Below are 20,609 nucleotides of genomic sequence, written 5' to 3' on the forward strand. Positions count from 1 at the left end.
CACTGGTTCTGGAACAGCCTCCCCGGAGGCTGACGGTGCCACGGGAAGGGCTGCGAGGAGTGCAGATTTCAATCGTGCTTAGTTTATATTGAATCGAAAATCCAGTAACTTTTGGGGAGTTTGTGAGAACACTTAGCACGGTGCAAACAGCAGCAGCACTGAAAGCCTGCACAGAATTGAAGCAAGAGGGGTTTCGCAGAAGGTTGTTCTTGTTTTCCTTAACGCAAAGCCTTGAAAGGAGGGGAAAACATAAATAAGCAGCTCCTTTCAGAGAGGCGTTTTTGTCTGTCTCTGCGTGAAAGCTGCTGGGAGGGGGAGGAAAAAGAAAGTAACGCTCTAAAATAAAATTTGCACGGATGTAGCTTTTTCAGAAATGACATCCCATTTCTCAAGCCTTGGCTGTAGCCTTTCGTGAGGCGCGTTGCTCGCAGGCCGCTGTGCTTTGCATGGCAATTAGCTCCTCACGCTATCGGGAGCGCGATGCTCCCGGCTATTTCTTCAGCAGCCAACGCTGCTCTCCGCGGCGGCAGCTCCTGCTGCCAGACGCCGCACGCGCGGGTGCTTGGGAGGCCAGGCTGGCCCAGGAAGGCAGGGAATGGGCAGAGCATGTGGAGGTAAAGGGCTGGAACCAGCCTAGCTACTCAGCACCTTGGCTGGGAACGGCAGCCTCAAAACCTTCCTTTTTTTTTCAAAAAAAAGGTAATTGAAATGTTTATTGCATCACTGTTTTGTGGCTTGCACACTATCAAGGCGGCACAGTGACTATGCTGCTTATTCTATGGCATTTTCAACACAAACCTTGCACAAGGGGTGTGCTGCAAGCATCAGGACCATGTTGTTTGGAACAGGCAGCTCCGCTCATGCACATAGCACATGAAGCACTGTGTGCTATTTGTTGCTCATAGGTAATATAGTCTCTTCCTTTAATGTAGATTTCAATAGACATTTACTGGCTGCTTTTTTTTTCTATTAAGATATGGTCATGAAGTTAAATTTAAGTTCATAAGGTTCACATAGAAGGTTGCCTTCTATGTAATGAAAATAGAGTTGTAGTGGGTTGGAGAAACTTTTAGAGTGAGAATGGGGAATCTTTTGAATACCAAGGGCCATAGACACCTTGCAGATACACTTTGGATCCCATTTTAACACTCTGCACTGCATTATGGAGTAATATCATGAAAAAAAAATATAATATGGTCCCAGACCATGTGAAATTGAAGTTGCTTGCTGTGTGCAGACCACACACAGAAAGTTTTCCACTTTTATTCTAGGCATTTGGATATCAACAGCAATGTAGGATATTTACCAGAAAACCAAGATTCAAAGCAAATATATAAATATATATTCATTTGGCATTCACAAGACAAACAACAAAAAGGATAATATAGAAACTTTCTCTCTAAATAGTGTTTTCATCTTTGTATCTCTTATCTTTGATCTAATGTTTCTTTTTTTTTTTTTTTTTTTTTTTTTTTGTCTTTTGGAAGGCAACGTGATAAGGCAGTGTGATGGGTGAAGCCTGAAAAGTTTTTTTTACTCCCTGCTCAAAGATATAATGTGCTGTAGTTTTAGTTATATGATAATAGAAAGTGCAGCTTCTTGCTGATAAGTATTTGCAGACCTATTTGGTTGCACGTCTAGGAAAGAGATTTAATTTTGAAACAGGAGCTTGTTTATAACCCTAATCTGAAATAGTATCTTGCCATTCTTAAAAGTCCACAGCTTGTTGTGCTGTTGCTCTGTGTGTGTTTCGTCCTGTCTTGTCCACTTTGTTGGCACCAGCAACTCTTTTGCTTGCCTTCCCACTGCAGCAGCAGAGAAGGCAGCAGGGGCTGTTGTGCAGTGTCTCAGGGACCATGAGGAGCCCTGAACGGGGCTATTTTCAAGGGATTGCAGTCTTTCTTTAGCAGCAATACAGCAAATACGAGTAATTCTCGAACAAACTGGCTTTAGAGTAGGCTCAGTTCCCTTCCCTTTGAAATCAACGGTATGACTGCATGTGACTGGCAGCACTGCACCAAAAAGAGTTAATGCAATTCATTTGTTTAACAATCAAGGGCCATATTCAGCAAAGATTTAGTGGAAGTGCTGACAGTAAAACATTTACAACTTTCTATGAGTTGGCATGAAATAACAGCTACAGAAAAATTACAAAACATAAATTGTTCCTTTGCCTATGTGTGGTGGTCTTACTTCTGACCTTGGTTAAACCTATTGGGCTACATGTGGCTGCGAGTTTAACATCCTCCATGACACAACACAGTCAGGAGATGGACAGTGACAGTGTGATGGAGCAGGCCTTGCATAGGCTAGCTGGGGAGTTCATTTATGTCTTGTAGACACAAAAGTACTCAATTCTGAAAGTACCTCAAGATTTTATGGGTGCTCAGATGGAGACGTCTTTGAGGAGTCTGATTTCCAGATGGCAAGTGCTCCACACTTTGGAAAATCAAATCCCTTTGATATTTCTCCAGATGGGCACCTAGAACCTCTGAACCACTAGGCGTTTTCTTGAAATGGGAGCTTGCTCATCCCATGGCTGCCTCTCTGGGGACAATTAATGAGGTTGCCTTTTTTGGATACCTCTCTAACCAGGTGACAAGACCCTCAGCCCCATTCTTCACCCCCTGAGCTAGTTCTGTTTCGCAAAAGGAAGAAAATCTTCTTTTGCTTTGGGAAATCTTCAGGGAATATAGTGTGCTGAAGTAACGCCCAAGAAACATTGCTTGATGCAGCAGCCGCCTGTACTTTGTGGAGAGCTGCTGGAGATGGCAGCCCCCTTCATCTCCCATGCCTCCATCACCACCCACACCGTGGTCGCGCTGGGCTCCATGGGGGCTCCATGGCATGGCAGGATGATGTTCCCCACTGCCTTGTGTTTTCTGCATTCGGACCTGATCCTCAGGGACAACCCAGCTGAGCAATTAGGCAAGGTGCCAGCTGGATGGCCGTATAGGAAGAGCAGCTCCCAGCACGGAGCTGCCAAATCTCTCATTTGCCCATTGTAGAACCACTCCAGGTAAGCAGTACAATTCAGAAGAGCTGAATTCCTCCGTGCGGTCAGTCCCACACCATGTGGGTATGTTTAGGGGCCAGATTTCAGGAGATTGTAGCCTTCTCACCAATACTGTGCTGACTAGTCCAGGCTCCGTGTTGCAGCCTGTGCCACAATCTCTGCAGCTCTCCCATCAGCATCACAGCTGCGTCTACCCTATATCTCATCAGACTACACACAGACAGGATTGCTGCAGAGTCTTCCCTGCACAAAGGATATGCACACAGATGTTACTTATTTCATGTAAATAAATGTGTATGATGGATATGTGTACATGCACTAAGTGTTTTGCTTGTACTCATTCACAGCAAATATTCAAAATAGCATCAACCACATGCAAAAGTAGCATAAGCAAAAGCCTATGAATTTAATACAAATATGTTGCAGTTGTATGTCAACATTGCAATTATTGCATTTTCTTGTGGCCCAGATGGGGAATAATTTGGAATTTTAAACACTGGCAGTTTTCAGACGCTAGAAAGACTTGGCCTCATCTTGAAGCTGTAATTGAATTTTGAATAAATTTCACATGACAGCCATTTCTGAAACCTGCTATTTGTTATTTCTTTTTAAAACACAAACAAACTCTTTTCTCATTTTGTTTACAGGACAGTGGAGCAGGAGATAACAGCTGCATTGAAGAAATATTGCGGGTAGGAATTCTTAAAAATAATTCTGTTATTGTGCCATTTTGTTACTCTAAAAAGCAAAGGAAGAAGAATATTGTAATTTCTGCTGTTAAAAATATTACTCTTTTAGACTGTCACTTTTCTAAGGAATGAGCAGGCAAAATTATTTACCCATGTGAAATAATTGAAAATCTGTGAAAACAACCTTCTGGAGCTTCTGGATATCATTGCCACTTTGTACCAGTACAGCTGACCTTCATGCATGCAGAAGCAGATAATGGGATAAATTATAAACTGAAATGTACAACGATGTTTCAGGTTTACAAACCATGCAAAGTGCATGTTTCCATTAATCATGACTGTCAAGAATCTTAATTTTGAAAGGAGGTCTAGGAAGGTCATTTTCCACCTGGATTTAATTAGAATCCATTATGTAATGCCATTATGTCCATTATGTCCATTATATAATGACAATGTGCAAAATCTGCAGTTATTCCCATATTTCATTATTATTTCTTTTATCCTAGTAATTTCTAGTTTATTTTCTTAGTGAAAATTAATATATATCCAGATAGAACTCAGCTTGAATCAGCTTTGATATTGTCTATTATCTGAGGCAGATAAACTTATAAACAATGCACCATTTTCATTCTGTATATTTTTAGCTCATGTTCTTTTGGGTTCTCTTTCTAAGCCAATAACTCAGTTATTGACGTAACAGCGGCTAAAGCAGCAAAAAAAGGTAGCTGGAATGGTAAAACCTCTATTACTGAATTTGCTTCTATCTCTTGTACATCCACTATACAAATATTTTAGATTGTTTATAAACTGCAGGCCTATAAATATTTGGTTTAGAGCTTAGTAGTGCATTAAGGCTGTTGTTTCTAAAGGCATTTCTCCCTTCTCCATGAATACCTTAAATACAGCTTTACTTCTTGAACTGGACAAAGAGTTTATCAAAGGGTGATTATGATGGATTGCTTATGACATTACTGGCAGAGTTTTTACATAGCTAACATTTACAAAGTAGGCTTTTGTAGGACTCGACTGAATATTTAACAGTCCTTCGCCTTCCTCACTGATGCTTTGTTACAAATTAGTAGCACCGAGTATAAATCACAAGAGGTTTTTTTTTATATTTTCATGATGCATTAGGCATATGATGTTATGTGAAGCTCACTAATCCCTTTTCTATACAGGACAGTTAAAAAGAACAGTCGAGAAAACTCATCTTTCTTAGCATTAGCCAAGAAATGGAGGGAAAAAAATGGTGCCTTCTATGCAGAGGCACATGGACATTTAATAGTCCCTAGTCAAGAGCAGAATTGGTTGTATGACTGGGGACTGTAAGGAACATCTTCAAAATGGCATACACAGTTGTTTACTTTCCCTGTTTTCCCTTGAGCATGTTCCTCAAGAAATATTTTCGCATAACTTCTCAGTGAAACATGAAACACATGAATGTATTTTGAATGTATTCAAAAAATCTTTCACTGCGGATTAAAAAAAAAAAAATCTACTACAAGCAGCTTTCCCAAGATCTCCTGCTTGTTTAGCACAGGTCATCATGCTAGTTGCAATCCTGCGTCCTCCCAAAGTAGCAGTTCAAGAAGAAAAAATCTAGCACAGTACCTAGGTGAGGAGCTGGACAGAATAATTCCTGCCTCTGAGGACTGCAGAGCACTCTGCCCTAGGTCTTACATGTCAGCAGGAGCCCAGATCCCCCATGTCTCACCTGCCAGACTCCTTCCTTCATATGGAACTATTTGGGAGATTGGCCTTCTGAAATCTCAGCATGTATTTAGCTCAGCAGGTTTGTCCCTGTCTTCAGTTCCCAACAGTATGGGAACTGAGGCAATATTGGCTTCTTCATATGCAAGTGCTGAATTTCTGTGTTATTTTGGGACTCATTTTCTGTGCTCTTAAACGGTATGATTAACTTGCCCAGGGCTATAGTCAACTTTCTAGCCTACAGGAATCTACATCTGGACAACACCAAACATAACTTGTACTTCAGCTATGTCTAGTGTAGCACTGCTGGTTTCAGTAAAGATGTGCTGGTATGAATTTGCTTCCCAACCATGAAAAACATCACCATCTACTTTCTGAGTTATCCCTTTGCAAACTTATTTTCAGAAGACCTTAAAATACTTTAGGTGATAAACGGGGTCTGCAGACCTGAGAGACTGGCTGAAGATTCAAAAAGTCATCTGAAGAAACCAACTATTGGCTGGCCCTTCTCTGCACTGTGCCCATGCTGCCTATTGAGTGCTGCTGATGGCCACCTGCAAGCTGGCCTGGCAGTGCTTTGAGCGCGTTTGGACATGCAAGGTGAAGGATTGGACATGGCCATCTGAAGGATGCGCGCTAACCAGGCTAGAAAGCAAGCTTGCAGGATGGGAGGTAGGAGGCAGTTTAAGTGCAGTTAGAACATGAAAGCCACACTTCTCATCAGTGTCTAGCTATCTGCTGAGGCTTAACATGACAAAAAGAGATCATATAATTTTCTTCCCTAGCTCTTGTCCTTACATGAGTATACTCAATCACTGTGGATAACCTCTCCAATCCATCCATCTTCCAGGTGTGTAACCTGGGTATCACTTTCTATTCTGAACTTTCCTTGCATCTGTCTGTCCAAGGCTACGTTTAAATCATGCAGGCTGTTTCTTATGAAGCATTTTCTAAATGAAACACTTTATTCACACAGATATTCTGGTCTAAATTCGCCTCATCACCCACCTTGATTGCTGCAGTATCCTGTTCTGCGGTTTTGACAAATGCAGTGTTACCTACCTCCATTCATGCTGCTGCACAGATCATTTTCCTAGCTTAACATCTTGCCCACATCACATTTGTCTTTGCGTCTCACCACTGACATCTCTTTCTCTATCATATCAAATAGGACTATTTGTCTCCACTTTTAAGGCCTCAAATCTACCAGTAAGGACTGACATATTGGCTCACACTTTTGCTCATCTGAGGAGAGCAGACTCGAACGCCCTGTTGCTAAGTTTTGCATGAATTCTATTCTCCCATACTTCCCCTAGTACGCGGGAAGCGCCACTGAGCTCTCTCAGGTACCTCTGTATCTGCCTTGAGATCCCCCTGCTTAAGTAAGTCCCCCCTTTTCTACAAGGACTATAAAAAATAGAGATGGGGTCAAGAGTGCATTGAACTCTCTCTTTCTCATGCCTGAGCATTGCTGCCCCACTGGTTTCTTGCACTGCCCAGTCAGGTCAGATATATTCACCTGCTCTCTCTTGTCTTGAAAGGTCAATTTTCTGAGTCAAGGACCTGTCATATAGTACAAAAGCAGCTCTTAGGTCCTTTGGCAATGCAGATCAGTGCCTGTAGCAGTTGTGGCTATTGATAATTAATAAAAAGAATAACAATAACAATAACCATAGCTAATCCCCCGACAATTTACTATATCCAGGCTTTTCTATCCTCTCTGTGCTCCCCTTTTGTGCTGAACAGATCCATTCAGGTTAAACATTGATTTTCTGCTTTTTAGAAGCGTTATTTAGAAAGAATGCCATTTGCAGATTTTGTTGAAAGTGCCATACCCATAATAAAGCCAAGGTTTACCTTCTTTTAGGACAAGATATACACAATTCCCATACGGATGTGCAAAGACAGAGCACTGAAAAGCCGAGAGGGCTGCAATCCATATGTTCCTCTGGAAGATGGCTCCTTGCTGGGCAGTGCGTTCCCTGCGCAACTCGTCTGCACCTCCTCCAAGGGACAGGCACTTCCACAGTGTGCCGGGAGTCCTGTTTCCCTCCGGCGCTACCAACCCACTCCACCAGCACACCTGCATGTCTGGCAGATAGGAGGAGGTGAAAAACAGTTCATGCTCAGATCTGGTCACAGCCTGGATGTGTCCAGGACTAACATCTGAACCTGGGCTTCAGAATCAGTTTAGTCATAGCTTTAAACTCAGTAAATCTCAGTATGCAATAACCATCGCAAGAACTTGTAACCTTTGGACTTTCTTGTACCAAGCAGGGTGTCACAGTTGAAGTCTAACCTTATTTGATGCATTCTTACCAAACATAGCAGATCCCTGTAGACTTTGTAAATTGGCATAGTGTGCTGCATGAGACTGCGGCTTGAGGAAAGCAAGAACCGCTATGAGTCCTCAAGGAGGTTGATTAACAAGACAGTGGCCCTGTAGAGACCGAAGCTATTGTCAGGATTCCTGCTGCATTTATAATCACTGCAAGAATCCTGAACCTAAACTAACCCCACACATGAATTTATAGCAGCTTCTTCAATCCATAGTGATTCTTCTGTACAGATGCATACATGTGCAGTGTGGTTAGGGAAACCTTAAAGAGAGCTTTTGATGTAAATAATCCCAATAAAGACAAATTACATATGCAATGTCAAATGAAGAGAGAGGCCTCATTGCTTGACCATAGTTACAAAAAACAGTTCTCTGTAAGTGTTTGCATCGTAGGCGGAGTACATCACAGAAAACTTTGAAGCGAAAAGTAAGAGTTAAGTCTACACAAACATCCTTAATTCCACCATGCACCGAAGAATTGCTGCTTGAATTCTTGAAACAACTCCAAAGCCGATCTATTCAGCCTTTCTACCTCCTCAGCTAAAACACAAGCTTAGTAAATGAGAGTCATAATTTTGGCTGATTTTTATTTGCTTTTATTGGTGTGTTATGCTCTGTGTTTTGTTATGACTAGTGGGATTTGGGATAAGTGTTTATTCTGAGAAAAACGAGAGTACCGAGGGTCCTACCTCTGAGCTAAGTTAACTATTGAAACAAGTATCTAATGCACTCAGAGACTATATTTCTGCAGAATTAGGGAGCAATGAAGTGCATTGGGAGTGAGTGACTCTTGGTTAGTAAGGTAATTGGGCTGAGATTGATCTGGTTATTCTTGCAGTCTTGGTTGTGATTTCCTGGTCTTGCAGTGGGCTTGTTGAAACAAACCTCACAGACAATCCGAGCTCTTAATTATTGAAGATGTTATGGACATGAGAGGTATCACCAAGTTTTGGAGAGATGGATGCAGCTAGGGGCATTTGGCCTAGAGAGCTGCAGGGTACAAGGACACCCAGAAGCTGCTAGCAGAGAGGAGCAGGAGGAATGCAGAGGAAGAGCTAGAGGAAAATCAAGCAGGACCACCTAGTGTGGACGAGCTGCATTTTCTTGAACAACTCAGCAAGGTGGAATGTGGGATGAAGGGACATCCACTTCTGAAAACATGACATTTTAAGTGCAATATCTTTGATGAGTAACTTATTCAAATTTCTCTATTCTGTGAAAAAACTAGTCGGAAGTTGTAAAGCTCATTATTCCCTCTTTAAACAACATAAGAAAAATGAATGAGAACCAAGTCTTACTCTGTATTTCTCCCCGTTCCCACCTGGGATCCCTTGGCTCATTAGCAGCCTTGCTAATTCTTTAGCAGAAAGCGTTAAGGATCAGCCCATCAAATATTCAGGGTTTTTTCAAATCTGAACAGCCATATGTGCCATGAGATCAGCTGCACTCCATCAGCTGATTGAATTAAAACAAGAGCAGAGGCAAATTAGAAACTGTCTGCACAAGGCAAATCCTGCGAAAACACGAAATCCTACCAAACACGCTGTCACTGCGAATAAGCATCACAGCCAGTGGAGCACGTGTCAATACTTAGAGGGGAGAAAAATCAGTTTCTTAGAGGTAGGTTGTTAGTTCAACAACTGTGAACCGCTGCCTTGTAAATGTTAATGACTGTAAGATCCCACTGGTTTCAGTTAAGCTCCTAGTGGAGTCAGACACGGGAGGAATTACCGAACACGAATATGGAAATGAGCAGCATGTCTCCAAGAGCTCCTCCTGCTTCCCAGAGCTGAGGGAAAAGCCTGCAGATGGAGCGAGACCCACTTTGCTGCCCTGCCGTGGATCAATAGCCACCTCGGCGCTAGCAGAGCATGTTATTAGTGCAGCTCCCTGCTGCAAAGAGATTGCTGGGCACCTTCGGGAGGAAGGTAAAAAGGCTGCCCCCAGCACTGCTGCCCTAGACATTCGTAGGGAAACACTCATTGGCTTTTGTGCCTGATTCCCAGGGGAAGCTGCTGGGAAAGTTTTGGAAGGAATAAAGCAAGTTCAGAAGGAGCACGGGGAGAGAAGGTGCAGAGACTTGGAAGGAGCTGCAATGCGCTGGCACTGCCTCTCTCGGCTGGTGTCAGAGAATATAGGAATATCCCACAGTAATAGAATATGGAATCGTATTAAAAATGTATCAGAGGAAGATCATTCATATTCATCCTGATCTTCAGAAGAGCTTTCACGGCACTATTTTGCTTTCAGTATCCTAAATTTCAAAGCAATTAAAGCACTGTTTTGGCTGACGTATGCTGTTCTTTGTGCTTCTTCAATGCTGTTCTTTTTGTCTTTTGTACTCAATAAATGAGAAGCGTATGCACGAGGTGGAAGGTGTATTCTTTCACTCAATGCATTAAAAAATAGAAACATTAAGCAATAGTTCAAGCACGCCTCTAATCCAGCCTCCGCTACTCACTTATTTACATTGCCCTTCTTGCAACTGTAGCCTCCGGCTGTTTTGTACAATATCCTTTCTCTCGCAATTGCTATTTGTAGTGGTTTACCCAGGTTAGCTTTCATCCAGGCAGCCTGGGTACCACTAGCAGTGTGGATGACAGCACCATGGAGCTTCATCAAGCTCTCTGCCTGGAAATAACCCGGCTTTTCAGTGAGAATGTGCGGTCTGTACTGTACCTCGTGCCACTATAGCAAAATTAGGAACAGTCCTGGAGCTTGCGGATTTGGCTTTCTCCATGTAAGCAGAGCAGGCATGCCTTGGATGGCCTTCTGTACTGAAACTCGTGTCAAAGATAGCTTGCTGAGATCTGACCTTTCAGTAGCATTGCCTGCTGCACTCTGGCCAAAATGTGACTTCCTGGTTTGCACGCAGATGCTCTCCTGTAACTTTAAGTATGGAAAATTTCCGGAAAAAATAACAAAGGCATTTAACTCATTGTAGCACTAAAATTAATAATTTCCCTGTCTTTCTACTGTGTCTGCGGTTACCTAGGTGTCTCTAGCACCCTGATAGATGAGGTAGATGATCACTTTTACTGGATTCCTGGTGATGTCCCTCTTTTCCCTGGGAACATACGCAAGCACAGAGGACTGCAAGGAGTAGATGACCCTATTCCCATATCCCCAGTTGTGATATGAGAAATGCAGCCGGACATCAGGTCCCAGCATGCTGTGTTTTATTTACTATGTAGTGATGACCTGGGAGAACTGGGGGAAAAAGGGGAAATTGAAGCCAGCTAACTTACACAGCTCATTTTGTGTGCATTTTAGGTGCTTAGTCGTCTGTACAGAAACACCTAAGATCTCTCTGTTGTCTCTTTAATACCTTTTTCCTTTCTCTACTCAAAAGGCCACAAACTTCAAAGTGTTTTGATGTTGTAGAGTCTCCTTCTTTGGAGATATTCAAAATCCGCCTGGACACGAACCTGTGCAACATGCTCTAGGTGACCCTGCTTGTGCAGAGGCTTGGATTAGGTGATCTCCACAGGTCCCTTGCAACCTCAGTGTTTCTGTTACTCTAATAGGGGGACACTCCTTGCTTTTATCCAAAAGAAAAAAGAAAAAAAAATCTCTTTTGAAGGTGGCTCCAGAGTTACTTTTTGAAATCACCAGCTTCTCCCTCCAGGTGATGTGTGAATTGCAATTAACTCACCTAAGCAGAAACTGTCCTTCATTTAGGCACTATATATGACACATTGTTTTTATTGCCCACATAGGAAATGGCAGGCAAGTATAAAAGAGCTGGTGAAACGCTATCGTGCTAATGCAGTAGAATTAATTTTCAAAATTGCTGTTTTGTAGTGAGTGTGTACACCCTGTTATTTTGACAAGGCAAGAGAGAATCCAGAATGAATTATCCAGCCTCTCCGCTATGCAAAAATAATACAGTAAAATACTTACTAATTTTTCCCTCTGTTTAGAGTCTTTCATGAAGCTGGAAAAGAGGCACAATCACCATCTTGTTCCAATACAGAGACATGATTCCTTGTTGTTCATGGCAAAGGGCCAGATAGATCCTCTTTTTGTGAATCCCCACCACAGCGCCTTTCAGGCCAACAGAATTATGCATATTAATACCAGAAAGGTTTTGCCCTATCAGTCCTAATGAGAGAATAATAAAATTTGGGTAACCCCAGATACTCACACTGCTCTGAGCAAGGGGTTTGATGCCTCTAGCTGTCAGCTTTAGAAAACACTCTACTTTCTACTCCTGTGATTAAATTCACCCCAAAAGAAGGCAGACCACAAAAGAAATGTGACTTTAGATAACGGCATCCTCTGGTAAAGCCTAGATTCACAGGTGCTTTTTCTACAATGTGTAAATTTGCAAAATGTTTGAAAAGTGCTTTAGCTTCTCCCTGGATTAAACGGGACATCAGGCAAGATCGACTTATGGGTTTCAGCAGTTGATATCACACTCAACTGACTGCCGAAAACACATGTACTTTACGCAGGGACCTTTTCTTTTCCCCTATATTAGTATTTGCAGTGGAGACAAGCTCATATGGAAAAGATTTCTGTGTCATGCCTGAATTTCATCAGCTGATGAGCATCAGTGGGGACTCTCCCACCGTATTTAGGTCTTTCTGTTTATCCTTGAGAGAGGCAGCTTTCTGCAGTTGTGAGCTGAGGCAAATACATTTTCCTTAATTTTGCTTAATCCTATTTAGGAGAAACACATGAGTTAAAAGTTAGCTTCTCTTGGCAGAAGCACTTTAAGGAAATTGCGGCAGAAAAGAGGAGTCTGTTAAAAAGGAAAATAAACTGCTTTCAAGCATATTCCATTGCAATAGCTCTACTTATAAATAAAATAGACCAATAACCGCTCTCTTGCCCTGAGGCCATGCAACAGAGCATGGCTTGCGTCCATACGGATAAACTCTTTTACAGCCCCAAAACAGAGCGGCTCCAACCAAGCAGTCTGTCAGGAGTGGCCCGTGGCCAAGCGTGGATGTTGTTTGCGAGAGTTGGCCCCAGTCAAAACCGTACTGGTATTGCTAATTTAATGATGTGGGCAACTACAGGCCAATGTTTGGGCATGTGCCCTGAGCCTATTAGTTTATTAGGGCCGATGTGGTCTTACTCTTCTGTGCTGTGTGCTGGGCAACACTCTGCCTTATATAAAATGCAAAGACTCTAGAGAATACAGTGCTAGCAAAAATCACTAGTGCTAGCAATCACTGTAAAAACTGTGGTGGAAAATCATTAGGCTTTTTTTGTTGTTGTTGTTGTTGTTTTACTCTATATATTTTGACAGCTTTTCCCATTGTAGTTCTCAGCCATTAGGTTGCGCGGTTGCTCTTGGGACATATTACAGGCTTTTTTTTTTTTTTTTTTTCCTTTGAAAATGCGAAAAGGAAAAACTGTTTTTGAAGAGAAGACAAGACCTTACACAGTCTTTGTCTGAGAACTCGAAGTGCCATTAACAAGAACAGTTTAAAAGAGTCTGATTGAATACTGGACAGGTTTTGACTAATCGCATCTGTCCTTTATGATTAATGTTAAGTGGTATTTGCTGTGTCTGGTGCATTGTGTCATTTTGAGAGTTATTTTGGATTTAGTGTATTATGCAGTAAAATGCTATCAGGTGTGCTTCAAAAGCGAAGTGCTTGGAAAAGGCTCTCCTGTTTCGTGTATATGTTATTGACGGTGCCTTAAACAACAGGGTTCTCCAGACACCACCATTGTGCAGTGTCTAATGCTGACAGTGATAAACCATCATCTTCCTGACAGTTCCTAAAAGCTTCTGAGCTCTGCCAAAAGAATTAATTTAATTAAAAACAAATATGTTCTTTAGAAGGATGGCAACTACACTTAAAGTTGCCTAGACAGAAAGAGGCTTACATACAAACTTAGGCTAAAAATATACAATTTTATAGAGAAATTGCAGGCATGTCATTTCACCCTTGGGGAAAAAAAGTTATTCAGAGTAATGACAATAACTTGGTGGGAGAGAAAGTGGGCTTCATGCAGTAAAAAAGTTTATTTCCAGCTGTGTAGATTTTTCAAAGGCTTTTTTTTTCTAAAATGAATATTATCAAGTTATTTGTTATTTACTCATGAATGCTGAACAAATACCGAGCAAATTCAAGAAGTTATTTATTTTCCTCGCATTGCATGTACGCATAGGTGATGTTTCATTATAAGCCTGAGTTTTCAACATATTCCCGTATAAGTGAGAAGAGCCCAATTAAAAAAATTGCAGACCCTGATCCAACCTTTGTTGACTTCAGATCCTCATGTTGAATTGAGCACCAAAAGAGAAAATTATGCCTATTAAATTGAGTAAACAGTTTCTTCATTTATCTGGGTGGCTTTTTTTCTGTCAGTGCAAACCATTTTTTTGCTAAAAATGCCAACCCTTAGAAACTTAATGAGTATTAATGAAAAGCTGGAATAATTTAGCATGGACAAAAAAAGGGTAATTTTCCTTAGACATTTCATTAGTAAGAGATGAATCCTAAAAGGCCTATTCTCCTTGTGGTTTGTCAGAATAATTCTCATTATAGTCAATAGGAACAGGTATATATGCATCAATAGCAGAATAGACTGCTAAATATAGTTGCTGCCACTGCAGCTAGTGAAGGCCTGCTCCCCCTCATCAGATGCGGAAGCTGAAAGCTGCAACAGCTTCATGCACATACCAGAGTAGACTTAAAGACATTTTTCCTGGAAAAAAAGGGCATGGACTCAGTTTTGGTCTTGCAGGTGTCCTAGATATTTTTCCCAAGCAATGGCTCTTGAGTTTTAACATATCCTCCAGTTTTTCAAGGTTATTCCAAAGCAAGGGCCAGATATTTTTAACTTTAGCCAGGCAAACAGCATATATCTCTATACAAAGCAGTAGGAGATGGGTATGCTTGGCTTTGCCTGAACTTTTCTCCATCCCTTCCTGCTCTCCTCAGCTTCCATGGTGCTGCGCAGGCCAAGACACATGCCCCCAGGCCTTTCCCCCAAACAGGCTGCCCATGTCTCTAGTGCCTCTGAGTCTCACATGAGTCACTTAGGTTCTGTGATTTTTTTTCTTTAAGATCTAGGATTAGTTTCTGATATCTTTGTTCTTCTCTTTGGGATTTTCCACTGTCCAAATCTAGACCTCTGTGGAGATGTAGTGAAGAAAATGACCTTTACTCATTTGTTCTCCTTGTGTAAGATCTGTTCAGCTGCTGATAGCCTTTAACTGTCAACCATTTCATGGACAGACTTTAGCTTCTTTTTCCTGTCTTCTTAGTTCAAGGAACATAAAGCATTACACAGTAAAAAACAGCCATAAGGAATTCATAAATTATACATAGGCAGATTCCCCAAATCATCAAACATTCACTTCTGTAAAACATGTTCCATATCCATATTGTTTCAGTGGTATATGTACCTTTCATTTAAGCTTTCACAGATTTTCTTTCCTTGTTTCTTGTTGTTGTTGTTGTTTTCTTTTTTTTTTTTTGCCTTTCGAATGAGTTCTGATTGATTCAAAACAAAACAAACAGGAGTTTGCGTTTTTTCTCCCTTTTTCTCCCCCTGTGTCATTTTTGCCAGCAGAAAGCATGCAGATTTGACTGATGGGTGGAGGGAGCTCTCAGCAGAGATTTTGGCTTTGCTGCCACTTTATGTGCCATCTCTCGAACCTGTGATACTGGGGAGGGAGCAAGCCTGCCCTGTGCTTTGAGCACTCTCGAATCACCCACTGCTGGCTGCAGTGTCTGAGGATGTTCAGGGTTGTGGCTCCGGCATGGCAATGTCCCTTCTTACCTGAATTGCGTAGCAGAAATGTGTCCGATGGCCTTGTACAAAACATGCCAGCTAAGTAGTATATGCAAGTGGCCGCAGACTCTACAGGTACAGGCATGGATTTGTCCTTGACTCTTGTATTTGGATCTGCTTCACTGCTAGAAGGGACTCTATTTTGGCGATGAGCTGTAGGATTGGTAATTATTGTGGATTGCATCCTAGAAACCACACAGGATTTGGGGCCAGTAGGAGGTGCGTAATCATGTAACCATAATTATGTATTCCATTGTAATGGACTCAGCTTCAATTTTTCTGAAAAAAAAAGGTGCACCTCTTACTATATTTTTCAGGCCATATCTCATTGCATTGTTGGCAAATGCATTTTTATGAAATCCATATTCCAAAATAAAAACACTTCAAGACTCCTATAACTTAAATGTTGTAAGGTATATGAAAATGGAGCATTCTGAAGGGCAAAGGTAGGGGATATTAAATGATGAAGTCAGTAGAGGTAAAGGGGAAAATTAGCAGATCGTGCTCCTGTCTGCCCTAGCTATTCCTCTCCAATTCATGTCTGCTTGTCTCTCTGCTACCCTATTGCTGTTTCTGAATCCAGATGACTGTGAGGTCACTCAAGCCAAGTTCTGCACTTAATTTAAAGTGTGCCACAGTCACCTTCATGGTGCAGCCTGTTCTTGTGCACTGACTCTTGCAAGATCCTAGAAACAGGCATCTAACCAGGCACTTAACCCAGAGTTCGATGAGATATTTTGCTAAACAGAACACTAGTTGTCCATCTGACTCCATCTATGCAGGTGGTGACCAAGGAGTACTTCTAATCTCCTATGCCTGGCAATGTTAACCACACAGTGAAGCAACAGCCCTGCATGCATCAGCCCACATCTTTCCTGTACCCCACTTTCCCCCCAGAAAATTCTTGCATGTCTGCATTGAAGGATTCAGTTCAACTGAGTCTCAGATTTGGGTGGTGGGAGGCCAAGGAGCCTGGAGAGTAGGGCACAGTTCTTCAGGTGAGTTTAGGCTAGGACAGAAACAAGCCGTTATATTCCAGAATTATTAAATGTTTAAAAGTCATTTATCCTGAGAAAAAAAATAAAGTGTGAGATTGCCAATAAAATGGACAAAGACATTCCTCTGCAAAATGACAGAGATTCTTCTGTTTGCCATAATGATAGTAAATTCCTCAGTAGCACAGAGACTACTTAGGGTCACATCTACCAAAGCATATTCAAAGAAAGTTCAGACCCTTTGTGTCTGCCACTTACATTCTGATTATCTGTCTGGAGGCAGAGCTCCTCGTTTTGATACGTAATGAATAAAATGCACAAGTGGAAGGAATCAAGATAATGAATTTGCAGGATAATTTTACTAATTATCTTGTTGCTGATCATAGAACCAAGGCACCGCAAGTCAATCCTACCACAGCTATTAATATGCAATGCTTAAAGCTGTTCTTGTAACATTTATTACTCATCTCACTAGCTCCACACAAGTTGATAGATTCCTATTAAATTTGTAAAGTGAAGTCACTGAGAAGTTCCTTGTTCTAAATGTAATATGTTAAATTATACACATTTACTGAAATGTGAAGTAAACGAGAGCACTTAAAATAATGTTTTCTACTGTGTGAATATTAAGTAAGCGATGAGTAGAGATGGAATTAATCTCACCTTGATTTACTTATTTGAAGATAGGATCTAATCCAAGTTAGGAATTTCATTTCCCTGTGTAGTCATGGGAGAGAAGATGGAATGAGTTGTTTCCTGGTGGTGCTTCTCTTCAATCCCAGTCGCTTTCCTGAAATATACCAATAAACTTCTTTGACAACTAAAGCTAAGGTGGGATGAAAAAATATTTTTGGAGGTGGGTGAGTACATAGAAAACTTGCCAATGCAAAAACAAGTAATAGCATTGTGCAATTATATTTAGCCATGCATTTATCAATTCATATGGGTAGATAACTGGAAAACATAACCACATAGTCCACATTGATCATAAGCATTTGGGAACAGCTCAGGAACGTAGGAAGCATGTCTCAAAATGAGCCATGGATGTCCAGACTGCAGCAGGGAGATAAACAAGCTCAGAGACAGAGCTCACCTCTGCTCAGGAGCAGAGACAGTCAGTTCTGTGTGGCTTTAGGAAAAGGAAGGAGGGTGGAGGAGCTGATGTCATGTATTGCCACTGTGTCGGGAGTGAGGATGAAGACCAGTAAGAATGAAGAATGACTATGTCCGAGTAAATGTCTAGTAAGAATGAAGAATGACTATGTCCAAAAAACAGAAGAGCTCAACACTGGGGAAGTGACAAGCAGCAGGAGGCAGTGAGATCCTGGCACCTTCCTATCTCATCTACATCCCAGGGGACTGAGAGGAGCTTTGTTGGGACAGTCTCCTCACTCTCCAGAGCAGGTCGGAGTTGTCTCCCTGGGTGTTGCCTTTTGCTGCTGTTCCCTCCCCAGTGCCATTGTTTGAGTTGTTGCATGAGTTGCTTCAGTTATTTCTCCTTCTGGAGAAAAGTCTGGGTTTTAGCAGCGTATTAGAATGCAAATGAGAAATAAAAGAGGAATTCTAGAGATATTAGAAATTCAGAATTCCATAGCCTGGCCATAAAACAGGTACCCTCCCCACACCTGCTCCATCCCTGGGAAAGAAGCATCACAGACCCTGACCCCATAACCTCATTTCATCCAAATTGGGCTCTGTAGTCACCATCTCTCTGCCTCACTTGATAGTTTTTTAAGCAGATATATCTCAGGCTTGTAGCCCTTGACACACACATGTAATGGAGAGCATTATATTGGTATATAATTTTTTTGCTAAGAAAAGCCAAAAAAAAAAAGAAAGAAAAAGAAAAAGAAAAAACTCCAAAGAAATATCCATTCAGATTATTTCTGCAGCAGGCTAAGATATCATAATGTTTTTGATAACTAAATCCATTTGGTGCTTTATCTCTCCCCTCAAATCATTTCCCTTAATATTGTACGAAACTATAGCACAATAAAAAACAATAACGGTCAGGCACTTGGCTTAATAAAAGAGTCTTTTGAACTGCTGTTATAACACAGAAAAGAGGTCAGCCTTTTCAGCATAGATCTTAAAGTTAGCTGGAAATATTTGTAATATTAACAGAAAAATCAAAGCTGCTTCTCTGCCAACCATGCTGCAAATAAGGATGCTGCAAATAAGGACTTTAGAAGCCCCAGAGGAGTGTGCTTTAATAAGCGAGTCATCTAAAAGCGCTGTTGCAGACAACCAGAGGGTAAAAAATAACCCATACCAGAAATGATCCGACTGCAGAGAGAAATTGGAAGGCAACAGGTTCTCACTAGACAACTGGATAAAAACCTAGGCAGTTCTAAAAAAATACACATTTATCCTGCTGCCTTTTCAGTTTCTGCTTCGCGGTTTGGTTGTGCTTTTCTCTCCCATGAAAGTTCATCAGAAACATTAAAAGCAGAAATCGAGTGCTATTTGGAGGTTTTGTTTGTGTTGCTATATGAAATCGAGAGCATACTGTGCTATAAATAAAAGCTCGTAAGTAAATTCTCAGCATATTAAAACCTGCCTAACATGAGATTAAGATGGTCTGAAGTCACTGACTCAGATCATAAACAGAGCACCGTTAGCTGAAATGATTAATCGCTTTGGTACAAAAGAAAAGAGGAAATTTGTTAAAAAATAAGCAGGGGGCACCCTGCTAACTCCAGGGGCAAGCTGATTGGCTGTTTAATAATGTATAACGAAGTGTGTGCCAGATCAAAAGCAAATCACATGCAGCTGGCAGAAAATGAAATGGCATTAGGCAAAGTATTTGTCTAGCTATGAGGCTATTTAGGAAATTACTGTATATTAATGTAATGTCTATTAAAGCTTTTCAAATTATTTTTTTTGATGGAGCCCCCATAAATAAAGCATGATATATGTATTTTAGATATATGCACACAGATATATGGGGTGTACGTATTATATATACGTACGCATTATATATATATTACAGACGCTGCAAACATTCAGCCCTAACATCGCAAAATTTTCATGCTTCATTAGTGGCTATTCAGCTTCATTAAAGCATTTTCAAATTTTCATTTTATTTGCTATTTTGTGCGGGATTATGCTGTATAATTTGTTTTGGGGTGTTTTAGGATAATATTTTTGCTGCACCAAAATTTGGCAAAAATCTGTTAGAAGTGGAGGAAAAGAGAGAAACATTGATGCAACATTCCTGTTCCTCACAGGCTTTCTTTTTCATCTTTTAAAGTCTGAAGGGGACATGGCTGTCTGTGGAGCTTCCACAGGTTTCTCATTCAGAGGCTCAGCTTGGCAGCAGACATAGGAAGCTACAGGGCTCCGTACCCAAGGAGGGTCTTTTCCTTTAGCCTTCATTTTCCCAAAGACACTGCTGTGCCCATCTGTGGCTGGTGCTTGGTTTGTGTGGGAGTCCAGAGATGGGTGCTTGTACCTCTTGGTGCAGCCTGGGCTTATTTTTCGCCAGGTGACACCCTGAAGCACAACACATGACCTGCTGTCCCAAGGCCATCCCTTTCTAGCCTAGAGGGCTAAACCTCAGGCTGGACCCTTCTTAGTGCCCCCTGGACTCCCAGCTCAAGTCCTAGGTACTGAACCATGTCCTAGGCTTCTATAGAAGGTGGATTCATTTCCATCCTCATAAACTTTTCTGGAGTTCTCCTTTCCTTACATCAGGACACGTGCCCTTCTGCCAGACCATCTGGATAGAGCAGCCCAGTGCATGGGGCTTGAAGGATACAAGGCACTCATGGTCAGAGCAGATGGAGACAAGCCCCTGTGTCACACAGGAGCCAGGACATGCATGAGCCAGTGATGCTGTGAAGGAGAGAGGCCACTGAACAGGCTAGAAACCTACTTCTTGGTCAACCGAGGGTGACCCTTACCTGATGGAGTGGTCTTGCTTTCTCCTTGCCTAGTTGTGCTCCGCTACTTGGTGTGTCACTTGTCCTTGTGCTCAACTTCCTCTGCTCTCCCTGGCCTCCTCTTCTATCTCTCCCAGCCATTTGTTCTCCCCTCTGTGCTACCTGCTGATTTAGCACTGGCAAAACCAGACAGGAGGGAGGGATTCCAAAACA

General features: G+C 41.7%; 1 protein-coding gene across 2 annotated transcripts in view; it reads left to right on the plus strand.

The window, feature by feature from the left end:
* AFF3 (ALF transcription elongation factor 3) overlaps positions 1–20,609 on the plus strand; it is a 299,418-nt gene that overhangs the window by 136,559 nt on the left and 142,250 nt on the right. For both annotated transcript variants that reach the window (XM_010222664.2, XM_088520310.1), the window contains exon 4: positions 3,664–3,708. In XM_010222664.2, coding sequence (XP_010220966.2) covers positions 3,664–3,708 — 45 coding nt within the window. The remainder of the gene's footprint in view (positions 1–3,663; positions 3,709–20,609) is intronic.

Source organism: Tinamus guttatus, unplaced genomic scaffold, assembly GCF_059628265.1.
Source record: "Tinamus guttatus ecotype Peru unplaced genomic scaffold, ASM5962826v1 Tinamus_guttatus_pri_ptg000002l, whole genome shotgun sequence".
NCBI classification, from domain to species: Eukaryota; Metazoa; Chordata; class Aves; order Tinamiformes; family Tinamidae; genus Tinamus; species Tinamus guttatus.